The sequence below is a fragment of the Pristis pectinata genome, chromosome 10, assembly GCF_009764475.1.
Source record: "Pristis pectinata isolate sPriPec2 chromosome 10, sPriPec2.1.pri, whole genome shotgun sequence".
Taxonomy (NCBI): Eukaryota; Metazoa; Chordata; class Chondrichthyes; order Rhinopristiformes; family Pristidae; genus Pristis; species Pristis pectinata.
Window position 1 is genome coordinate 19436438 of NC_067414.1, and position 12852 is coordinate 19449289.

A 12852-nucleotide genomic window follows, 5' to 3' on the forward strand; every position below is an offset into this window, starting at 1 on the left:
ATTAGCCATGTCCCAAAAGGCTGGACTTGACTGAGTAGCTCTTTTTTGACTGGCACAAACACAATGAGCTAAATGACCTACTGCTTCAGAGTATTTTGTGATTCTCTGATTGGTCAGAAATATACATAAGCTTCTCTGAAGAAAACAGGCAATTTACAATGATCAACTTACTTTGACAGAAAGAGAGCAACAACGAATAGAAGAGCCACCAAGAAGAAAAATGTTCCCAGAGCTATCTGCAAAATATAAAACACTTTTCAGTTCATGCCATGATGGATACCTAAAATATTTCACCTACAACATCAGCAAATGACAGCAGCTGTGGGAAAACAATGAACAACATAGGTAACGTGGAGAGGTCAGAGAAACCAAAAGCCATTGTAACACAATTTCTCCATAATGAAATGGTTGTAATTTTAAACACTGTAAAGCAAATATTTCAATGAATGCAATAAATTCTGCAGTTAATGAGAAAAATGATTACTAATTAACAAGCAAATGAAAATTGCACTTGTGTTTTATTTTTCTGTTTATGTTGGATCACATGATCATATCAATTTACGGCACAGAAAGGAAGCCATTCAGCCCAAGGTCTCCATGCCGGCCAAACTGAAAACTATTCGGATTAATTCCACTTCCCAAATCTTAGCCCATCATCATACAAGTTATGGTTCTTCAAGTGCTAATTTGACGAAGATGAATGTGTTCACTTCAGACTTAAATGCAAACAAACATGAGAAAAACGTGTATCGGGATTGGGGTTCTGCAGATCACTAGTCCACTGAATGAAAACCTGCTCACAGTGCTGCCAAAATGAGATTATGTCAGGATGTTTAAATGGTAGAATTTGAAGATCAATTAATTATCAAAATATATTCAGCCACATGTAACAAAGAGTGTGATCAGTCAGTGAACAAGGAACTGAATTTGTGGTGGGGATTCAACACAATGGCATGGTTTTTTCTTGCAAAAATATTCTGCTCAGAGTCAGAAAGATTAGAGGCAGTGAAGGGAAATGGTGCTGGGCATCATCAGTGTACATGTGGAAACACAAAGCTTCGTTTTTAAATGTTGCTAGGAAACAGCACGCAGCTGAAAAATATGAAGGGGGAACAGATCCTGGAGAGATAGCAGAGTTTACAAGTGTAAGTGTAGAAAGATAGCCTTTACTCTGACCAGATAAGAATAGAACAAGCAGGTGCAAATCTACCAGGATGACAATGGGACTGGAGTTGGCAAACTGTAGTAACCTATTCAAAGCCTCTCAAGGTTCACAGTACAATACACTATTAGCCATCTGGCATCCATAGAGAATGGAGGGTTTCCAGTTACCAGAGAAATGTTCAAAAAATAAGTTACTGTACTGTGCATAAACCTTTAAGTAACTTGCCAAACTGTACTTCATCACTCTCAGTTCAAGAAAAACTCTAAGCTTTGCACTTTCCTATTTAATAGAACACAGAACAGAAAAACTACAGCACAATTCAGGCCCTTCAGCCCACAAAGCTGTGCCGATCATGTCCCTACCCTAGAAATTACTAGGCTTACCCATAGCCCTCTATTTTTCTCATCTCCATGTACCTATCCAACAGTCTCTTAAAAGACCCTATCTTATCCGCCTCCACCACCGTTGCCGGCAGCCCATTCCACGCACTCACAACTCTCTGAGTAAAAAACTTACCCCTGACATCTCCTCTATACCTACTCCCCAGCACCTTCAACCTATGTCCTCTTGTGGCCACCATTTCAGCCCTGGGGAAAAGCCTCTGACTATCTACTCGATCAATACCTCTCATCATCTTATATACCTCTATCAGGTCCCCCCTCATCCTCCATTGCTTCAAGGAGAAAAGGCCGAGTTCCCTCAACCTGTTTTCATAAGGCATGCTCCGCATTCCAGGCAGCATCCTAGTAAATCTCCTCTGCACCCTTTCTATGGCTTCCACATCCCTCCTGTAGTGAGGTGACCAGATTTAATGTCATAAATCATTGAGGAACCAATGTTGAATTCCTTTTCCAGTCTATTACATATTTCCATTTTCTGTTTCAACATTGGCGCTACACATTTCCGCTTCATACCTTTGCTGGGTGTATCCTTATCTGACATAGTGGATAGATGGGAGAAATACTGTAGTTTATTAAAGATAACTGGAACCAACCACTACTTGGAAAAATAAGTGAGGGACTGAGGGCAGGTATAAGCTGATGGGAGACAGCGTGTGAACAAAATCGCACCAGAACCTAGCACGCAAGATACAAATTTACATTCTTTAAAAATATGAAATTGCTTAATATTTTTAGAAATTTTTGCTGATTGCATGAGAATTCTGGATGCAATACTACCTGTATTTGTACAGTAACTATATTTAGTGATAAATAGTGATAATCTTTCAGAAGCACTTTGGCTTAAATCTTCATAGCCTTCTCATCGAACATAATACGGACTATTCAAAAATTGTTAACGGTAAATTGCTGCCATCAGCAATAATGTTCAAGAGAATCTACAGCCAAAATTCAGTGGGATTTTTTATAATGTGAAATATAATGTGTTGTTTAAATTTTATCAGAATGGTAAAATCCCAAAAAGATTTCCAGATTCTATAAACTGATTATTCAGCTGCCAGGAAAATGATGATACTGGAATGAAGGTCAATTTGTAACAAAGCAGAAGTATCCACTTTAACATGCACAGGCAGAAACAAGAATAGAACAAGTGATGGAAGAAAAGAATGTACATTAAATACAACAATCAAGGTTTAAAATTTCCTTTGCACTAAAAATATGATCTAATTATCTGAACAAAATACTTTGAAATTAATAATAAATTGTAGTCATGGATAGTTACAAATTATTGACATCAAAATAATGCCATCAGATCAGAAATGATTCGATTGTGGTATAACATTTTAACTGCCAACAGCAAACAAATCAAGTTGTGTGTATAAGCTAGGATTTCGTTTTCAATATGAGCAAGTTTTGATATATATGACCTTTTAAGATTTATTCATCATTTGAAATTTTTCTCCGAAGCCATCTTCTTTGTTCCTTTACCAGGGCAACCTTAATATTGAAACTGTTCTTCTCAGAATAATAGAGTAATATTACTGCAGGTGCAATCCGTGACACTCTACTACTATGTATGTTATTAGAAATAAAAAGGCAAGAGAGATAGAAAGAATCAATGTATGATGTGTATGGGGGTGGAGGGGATATGGGGAAAAAGAGAGAGACATTTATTAACAAGCAATCACTCAAACAGGATCATTACGAGTTAGAATGGGAAAAATACTTTAATATTCATTAGCTCTAGGTGCATTGAACCAGCAAATTAATTTTCCAGTTTTCCCAATCCTTCATTAAGGTGACAAGACTACCTATACAATGCATGCAAATTCTGGAATAAATGTCATGTTAAATATCGTAAGACTTGAACATATCCATACGTGTTTTCAAATAAGTTTAATATTGATAAACTTGGCTACAGCTAAGTATTGAAACAATTCATTCTCTTAAGTGAAATATACTTCCTTGTGGACATTCAGCTTTGCTGAGGAATGCATGCATGGTCTATTTTCTCAGCATTATTACATGATAGATGGCATTGTAACAATCAGAATTTGCAACACCGTCTACCATGTAGTAACACTGAGGCACATGGCCCAGATTAAATGTATAAGAGATATATATATATTAGATCCAATGTATGTACCTTAAGAGGTCTTAGAGCACAACAAAATTTCAACCAGCAACTTTTCTCAGCAGTTTCCAGATGTCTGTCTCTTCTTCTAAGTGTTCGCAACTTGTCCTCTAGTTTCTGTAAAGCTCTACGGTCTCCTGTTGACAGAGGGCGACCATCCTTGCACTGCTGAAATATTCAAAGACATGTATACAGGAAAGATCAGGTAATCATTTTCTCTGACCCAATCCTACATTCAAACAGGTTTACAATTTAGGAATAAAAATGTGGTCTCAAGTTTTATCAGGTGGTAAACTGGATTGCTTGTAAATGGAATTTAATAATGATTTATTAAAGACTGAAGTTCCTTGGGTTTGATTTGAAATGATGTTAAGATAGTCTCCTCAAAAGCAGGAAAATATTTTCTGCGTGGTCACAATGTACCTGCATCAGCTAGACACTTGATCATGGTTTTGAGAAAATTCTTTAAAAATTGGGTTATGCAACCTTAGGATTCTATAGACAGTTTGGTTGACTATACGTATCAATACAAAGGAATAGTTGCCAATTCTACATCAGCCATATCATCTTGGGAATAAAGCTGGCAAATGTTATTACACATCATGGACACACTCACTTTTACATCAGAAATAGAAGCATGTGGTGGTCTATTTTTGAGACTCTGACCCCCAGTTCTGGTCCCTTCAACAAGGAAAAATGCCGCTTTGTGAATAACTTGTGAAGCTCAGTCAGTATTTCATATCAATCAAAGAGATTTTCTCTCATTCTTCTAGTTTGCTTATTCCCTACTTTTAAGACAAACTTCATTCATCGCAGGATTCAGTCTGCACGCCTTTATCACAAATTCATCCTTCTTTATGTCTGGCGGCCTATACATAATATTCTAGGTTAGGTCTCAGCAGGGCACTATATAATTTTAGTTAGAGATCTATACTCCTGTACTCAAATCCTCTTGCATTAAAGGCTAACACTCTATCCTCTTAATCATTTGCTACACCTGCATTTTAACTATCAGTGATTCATGTAAAAGGACACCCTGACCTTTCTGAACACCTTTCAATCCCTCATCATTTAAAGAATTCTTTGCATTTATATTCCCCCCCCCCAAATCTTTCCACATTATATGATATCTTCCATGTCTATACCGTCTTATTAGACTGTCTAATACGTTATTAGACTGTCTATACCATCCTCCCTCCCCCAACTCACTTTGCCATTCAGCTTTGTACTCATCTGTCACCTAGCTTGGTATCACTAAAGAACATTCCTTAGTTTTGCAATGTCATTATTTATGGACTTACAAAATATTTGTGTACCTGAATTAGACAATGGTCTATATTATAAGTTAACTACAAGGAGTGTTGATGGTTACACATCAGCAACAAGTATTTATTCAATAAATTAGATGCAGCTTTTTAACTGATATGACAACTAACTAGAGAATAGGGTATAAAATGGCATATATAGAATGAAAAAAAGAATGGATTAAGTGGAAGGAAGCTCATGTAAAGCATAACCACAGATAAAAACTGGTTTGAGCAAAGTTCTGTTTCTGTACATAAATTCTATGTGAAATCAAGTCAATCCAAAACTTCAGTTCAGTTTTTACTACCTTCACTTGAAGTGTTTGAGTTCTAACAGTTAGGCTGCTGCAAAGTATGGGCAAGATTAAAAAATAATGGGGGAATTCTACTAGGATCCCATTCCACATTATTATTAACAAACCACTGGGAAATTACATTCAGCATAATTCATTATTATTTTAATTATTCAGTTTTTAGAAAACTAGCAATCTGTATTTCAATAAAAATGCAGATCATACTGCAGGTGGTGAAAAAGAGACAGAGAGATTATTTCTGGTCAATGGCCTTTCATCAGAACCAGCTAAAAGATCTGATGAGATGTCATCAACCCAAAATGTTGCCTCTATTTCTCTCTCTACAAATGTTGCCTGCCTATCAAGTATTTCCAATAATTCCAGTATTTTTTGTTTTTATTTCAGACTTCAATCAATTTTTAGCTAAAAGATTAAAAAGGTCCAAAATGTGATTCTTATTGACATTTAACATTTTAACCTTGGATTTGATTTTCTCCATTTGCTGCTCCACTTCTTCAAGGTCTTCGGTATTTTGCAATCGTTCATACACCATATTCCTTGTACCTCTTATCAGGTTTAGTGGCAATGCAGACATACCGTAAGCCTTGAAAAAAGAGTGCAAAGAATGAGTACACAAAAGGAACACCAAGAACACTACTGCCAAGTCAATTGAAAATGCTTTCATAAGTATCTTTGATTTTAATGTAATTTGCAAGCAGCTACCTATGCTGGAAATTCATGTGATTAATGATGTATAACATCTCCAATACAGAATTAAACTATCTAGAGCAGAGCATTATGACTTTCTTTCCATTTAGCAAAACATTATTTCAGATCACTATATAGATTAAATTATGGAAACCACAGTAATTCTCTATCATGATGAATAATCACAAGAAGATAATTCACAATTAAGAAATAGAACATAACAGCACAGTACAGACCCTTTGGCCCACAATGTTGTGCTGACATTTTATCCTGCTCTAATATCTATCTAACCCTTCCCTCCCACATAGCCTCCATTTTTTTTTAATCATTCATGTGTCTATCTAAGAGCCTCTTAAATGTCCCCAATGTATCTGCCCCCACAACCTCAGCCGGTAGTGCATTCCATGCATCCACAACTCTCTATGTAAAAAAACTTACCTCTGATATCTCCCTTATATCTTCCTCCAATCACCTTAAAATTATGCCCCCTCATATTAGCCATATTTGCCCTGGGAAAAAGACTCTGATTGTCCACTCGATCTATGCCTCTCATCATCTTGCACACCCCTATCAAGTCAGTATGTAGTGCTAAGCTGGTTCTTATTGGAAGCCATAACAATATAGAGTTGAAGATAAAAAAATTGAAGATTTTAGCAAGAGATCAAAAGGAATTTAAGGTTACTTCTTAAATTGCATAATTAAGCATACATTTTGCAAAGATTTGGAAAAGCATTCATAATTAACATCACTTATGGAAGACAATGGGCATTTAGAAGACACTAGAGCATGGTTCCCATCACAAACACCACCTTGATCTATTCAATGCAATTTTAGGTAATCCTGTAAGAATGGCAACAAGAACCAGGTCTCCTCATCAAGCCCATTTTATTCATAACAATACCTGCTGGAGTAAAATGCTTTAATGTACTCATTTCTTTATTCATAACATTAAGTTATTTGCATTATCAAAATTACTTTTATATCACCATTCTGCACACAAGGATTAGTTTAAAACATCTTCCTTGACTAATTTTCAAACTACCAGAGAATTTTCTAAAAATCTCCTTGTGTCATAAAACACTTAACGATTGCTTAGCCATCTTGAAATTAGGCTCTAATGTTGCTTTGGATTTTACTATTCTTTTGGGACGTGAACATAGGAATTTCCTCTCAATTTTCCTGCACTTCTGCTGCTAGCTTCAGCACTTACTTCAAGAATGATTATTGAGAAAAAGAATCAGTGATCACCTGGAAAATAGAAGTCTTCAATAGAGCCTTGGCCTCTTCTTTCATGGCATTTTGTTTCATGCTCAATAGAGCCAGTATGAACATTTAACAGCACGCTAATATACATTATGCACTTCCACTAACATATAAATTTAAATATAAAAATTTAACTTTTGTACAATATACACATTTTAAAGCTAAATGGAAAATCACATGTACTGAGATTGCAGCAGGGACTGAGTTTCTTGGCCTTCGGTCAATTCATGCAAGTGGAAACAATCCTCATTTAAAAAACATACATAGGTGAAACCAGTAGAAGTTTTCCAAACTCTCACATTCAAGGAGTTTCAAACGATGGCCGCATTAGTTTTTGAAAAACTCAACAGGTTGTTATAAGCAACACTTGAGCAGAATTTCTAAATAGCTAGTAAAATTTCTCAATATCTAGTAGCATAAGCAGACAACCAATTTGAACACCAAAATGGTCTGGTAAATTAAATAGCTGTTAATGAATCCTAATGGAAATAGATTTTGAGATAATTAAACAAATCCTAAAGGTAAAAATATAAGTGATATCAGAGATGCAATCATCTTTATTGATCTATGTACAATACTGTGAGCTGTTAGTGGATCCATCATATGAATCAAGGCACACACCTTCAGAGAAGGGAGACTTTACTGCTTTCTTCCTCCTCCCCCACCCCCCCCCAACCAAACAGTTAAGTCATTGTGAAGGCAGCAGAAACCTGTATTTAGTTGTCACAATAATATTTAAAAAGCATGAGGACAATAAAAGATACAACTTTTGTTTTAATTATTTATATCTTTTGTATTATGCATGGAATCGGAAAAGCTATGCAGAAACAAAAAAAATATCCAGTCTCCAAAAGGAGACCACTAATCTTCCATACTAGCACAACCTCTTCTTTTCAAAAAGGACTGATAATGTTGGTAACTAAGTCCATTTGTCAGATCAGTGAATTGTTTGAGTAGATACCATTACACTGTCCATCTAGCTAATGATTAGCCACAGGCAAAATGAATTAGAGTCAGAGAATCAAACAACACAGAAACAGACCCTTTGACCCAACCCATCCACGCCGACCAAGATGCCCATCCAAGCTAGTCCCATTTGCCCATGTTTGACCCATATCCCTCTATAACTTTCCTACCCATGTGCCTGTAAAACCTATAAAAACACCAAGACTTGATCAAGAAAAGAAGACCTAATCCACCTCCCTATATCCACTGATAACAGAATTGAACAACTGCTCACAAGCTGGAATGTTCATGCTCCATGGAGATGTATGTTACCATGATCATATGTGGGAAGTCAATGACAGGAGGCCATATAGCAACCTTTAATGGTTCTTAAACCTGCTATATGTGGATTTGTCTGGTAAATACTTACCAATTAAAATACATTGGTTATTTGGTAGAGCATTTCAGTTGGTAAAAGTCAAAGAAAAGTTTGTTGTTAGGAACCATGAAGAAAGTACAGGAATTTATATGGGCATTAATATATCCATTACAAAAAAAGCACGCTGGAATACCAAATGACCTAAAATCATCAGCTCCTGCTTGGAATTTCTTCCAAAGGATCACAGGCATTAGGCTTTGATTAATCAAATTGATCAAATAGTGATGGTGGAGGTATTACTTCAAGAGACACATTTCAACTACGAACTGATAACCAGTAAAAATCCTAACTCCAAAGCCAGTTCCCAAATTTAGTTAACTTTGATTTAGATCTAGAGAAACTATGAAATAATACATATATGGATAACAAGTTTATTGGATAACCTGGATAATCCAGCTAGATTTCCTTCTTTCTGAGAATCTGTTTAACATCATAAGCAATACTGACAGAACTACAGCAAAACTTTGGAGTCACTGCTTTCTAATATATTCAATATATTGCTATAATCTGGAAGGTAGGTACCTTAGGTTGTGTACAACATTTCAAGTATGGTTGTGCAAATGTGAATTATCAAATCAAAAGAACCAGACAAATTTTTATTAAAGTATTTTACAATATTCTATCTTGTCAATCAAACACACAATCTTTTTTCTGAGAATAAACATCAATCATATCTACACATTTTTGCTTCAATTGTGTTAACGTTATATTTCTGCACTCAAATCTTCAGATTATTCAAATACCCAATCTGTGCAATATAAGGTAACAGATTATATTTTCTAGAGATACAAAAGAGCTCTCATGATTTGGGATTGGCTGATGTGCTAAAGAATTATAATTACCCTCAGTTAATCCAGAAGTCCCTATAGCAGCAATTTATTAATACAGAATAGGCCTTCAAATGGGTTTTATATTTCAGAGAATGTCGATGATCATATCGAATCTTATTTGGCAATAATTAGCTCTCAGTATGATTATTTATCCAACGTTTTACCTAGTAGTGCATGGTCAGAAAGTTACACTGTTTGTAAGTGAGCATACTAATTAACTGGTATAAACAAAACTAATTGAATTTTGGAATGAGAATATTAATTAAAAAATATTCTCTCCCCCAGAAAATTGCATCGCACTGGAGTCTACCAGAACATACTTTTCCTTTTTCCTAACCATTTGCTGCCAAACCACACAACCTTGGACCGATTCGGTACTACTAAAGATGAACCACAGGACATCCTTAAGGGGAAGTGCATACACAGACACATCACTTCCTGTGAAGATTTATTCAAGGAAGCCTATCCAATGTTATTTTTCTAGTGGCCACATAAATTTATCAACATTCAGCAACAAGAAGCCTACTTACTCCACTGCATCTTAAGTGGCCCTGCATCACCAAACATCTGAAGTAAATTAGAAACTCAAAGCCAACAAGGGTCACCAACTGATGTATGCAACTCTTTCCACACTCTTTTAAAAAGCCCCCATTCTCATAAGCATCAAGCAACTTGGATCAACACTAGAGGCATTTGCAACAAATATAATTAGATCATTTCTTAAAGTTCCCCACCTAGTAGCATTCTGGAACAACAACTTCAAATGCAAGAGAAATTGAAGTAGGCGGGAATTGAAAGAGAAATCAATCATAACTGAGGGTTAATATTCAGTACTTTGAACTATCAAATATAAGAGAAATAAGCAACTTTTTTTATTATAAATGAATTATGCTCAGTTCCAAAATTTGCTGGAAAAGCCAACAATAAACTCACTAACTTTCTCAGCCCAACAGGAACATTATAATTTTGGCTCACGTTCTGCACTATTTGCACTTGCAGCAAAGACAACTCTGATTAAAAATATATAATGTTATGGATGCTCCAAATGAGACCAGAGTGCTGCAAGTATAATAATTGCTTTCACTGAGTTATTCTGTACTAGCCATGCAGGTTGCACAGCATCTACTTACTCATCCACACTGACAACTAATAAAACATACAACATAATTATTTAGGTTAAAATTAAAATCAAACTTATTCACACAAATTACAGCACCCTTTAAAACAAAACACCAAACATTTCATGAAATTGTGCATAAGAATACTAACTTATCAACCGAATAGGACAAAGTAATTAATAAAATAAGGGAGACAAAAATATGCCAAACTTGCTTCCTTAAAGAACATCCGCATCCAAGCCAGACATCTCAGAGTAAGGAAGCTCGCAATCTATTTGATTTTATTTGTCAAAAAGATTTGGACTATTTTAAGATTTCACTTGCATTTCAAATAAGTTTAGATCCTGTGTACCCTTTAAGCAATTACTTGTAATCAAGGTAGTAGGAACATTCTTATAATAAACATTGAGCAGCATGTGCCTCAGAGTTTCAGTGCTCCTGTTCTCGTAAACAAATAGCTAAGTGCTGGAAATTGCTCTTTCCTTTGGGTTTCAGAATTAGTCAGCACGGTGAACTAAGTCCATGGAACATGGCACTGTGAAGGATTCACACATAGAAATAACATAGAATATAGACGTGGCAGCAGAATGCAAGATGTGTGGTTCTTTCACAGGGGACGTTTACAGAAATGGGATAAACGTACTGTGAACTAATTTTTTTTAATATAAATATAAAGAATGGAAATTTTAGATAAGGATGAGTAATACGCCACTAAAAGCAAAGAAATAACTCCCATAGCAAAATGGAGCTCAGAACAATAAAAAGTGCTTCGTGTGCAAGCTGAAAATCACACTCGCAAGGTAGCTGCATTACAGCTCCCTCTAGTGGCAGAAATTAATGCAAACAGTGCAGAAATCCAAAAATTTAAATAAAATCTAATTTAACCACTTCTTAATTTAAAATATTCACATCACTTTTCTTTGCAATAGTTTGAATTACTAAGACATAGCTTTCTCAATCATAGCATGCTTTGATTTGGATACATGTACTGATGATGCTTAGACTCACTTAGATGTGCAATATTCAGAATGAGCTCTCTTGTGCCTTACCCAATACATTCTATCCAAGGTTACTTCCTTAAATTGGCACTAGTTGCGATCTTGGATAGGCTCCACAAACTAATTACTCATAACAATTTCACTGAAATCCAAGGTCTCTATGAAGAGTAAATTTGTTCCAACTTGCAAATGGATTTAACTGTGGCCTGGCAGTTCTGCATGGAGACATTTTAGCTTTGAGAGTAACATAATCCTGCTGTGATATGTTACAGAGAGAAATTTCATAAAATTACCAGTGAATTCCAGTTGGAAAAAAATGAACTCCTGGTGTTTATTGTTAAGGGTAAATTGCAAGTATCTATTGATTAAAATAAAAGCTGTACAGGCTTATCTGTGACAATGCAGACCAAGTCTTATGTGAGTCATGTGCATAAAGTTCTTCCCCTAGCTGACAGGCCATTATGTGCACCTCTTCACAATTTGCCAAATGTTGCACGTCATCACAGTTGTCAGCACGTGCTATTCCTATGCTGATGAATCAGGATGATAAATCAAGGTCACAACCATCTCGAGGGAATGAAAAGAATGGTCTTTTTCTTATCTCACTGACATGATCACTTAGCAGATCCCTGCTTCTCTATTAATCAGTTGCCATATCAGAATCTGCATTCATTTCCTCGTTATGATTTGGGTTTTCCCTCACAGATGCTGATGAACTGGATGTGTATTTTCCTCTTTTCTTGCTTATGCTACATTTTTAACAATGACAGAAATGTCTTATCCTATAGCTACTTTTGACTGAACAATCTCTCCCTAGGTTTCCTCCCATCATTGCCTTGTATCTTCATCTACTTTATCTTCTATCCCTCTGTGAGACCCATCCAACTTCTTCTCCCACTTCCATTCTGGCTGATCTTTTAAGTGTCTTCCTCTCCTCTGGAAATGTTATTTCAAAAATGAAGCCACCTTCATTTCTTTTGTTCTGTTGAACCATCAATCCATTTCCAACCTTTTTTCTGTAGTCGTGTATCGTGTTGTCTTCCTGTGCCCTCATTTTTCATAATGTGCCTCTTTCACTGCAATGAATCAGCCCACAGTGTTTGACAACAGTCATCGCACTCCAAAACCTCCTATGCTGTCCAGCAGAGTAGCTAAAAGGATTTAAACGGTGTCTAGATTAGCACATGAATCATCTCGGTATTGAAGGCTTCGGGCCAAGTGCTGGAAGGTGGGATTAATATGGCATGGATGTGGTGG

General features: G+C 36.0%; 1 protein-coding gene across 3 annotated transcripts in view; it reads right to left on the reverse strand.

Annotated features, from left to right (window-relative positions):
* The window catches only part of lmbrd1 (LMBR1 domain containing 1), a 211099-nt gene that overhangs the window by 67603 nt on the left and 130644 nt on the right, over nucleotides 1-12852 (reverse strand). For 2 of the 3 annotated variants that reach the window (XM_052025184.1, XM_052025186.1), the window contains 3 exons: nucleotides 5773-5898; nucleotides 3710-3865; nucleotides 172-236 (listed from right to left, as the gene is read on the reverse strand). In XM_052025184.1, the coding sequence (XP_051881144.1) occupies nucleotides 172-236; nucleotides 3710-3865; nucleotides 5773-5898 (347 nt within the window). The remainder of the gene's footprint in view (nucleotides 1-171; nucleotides 237-3709; nucleotides 3866-5772; nucleotides 5899-12852) is intronic. The other variant, XM_052025185.1, reaches the window with a different exon arrangement.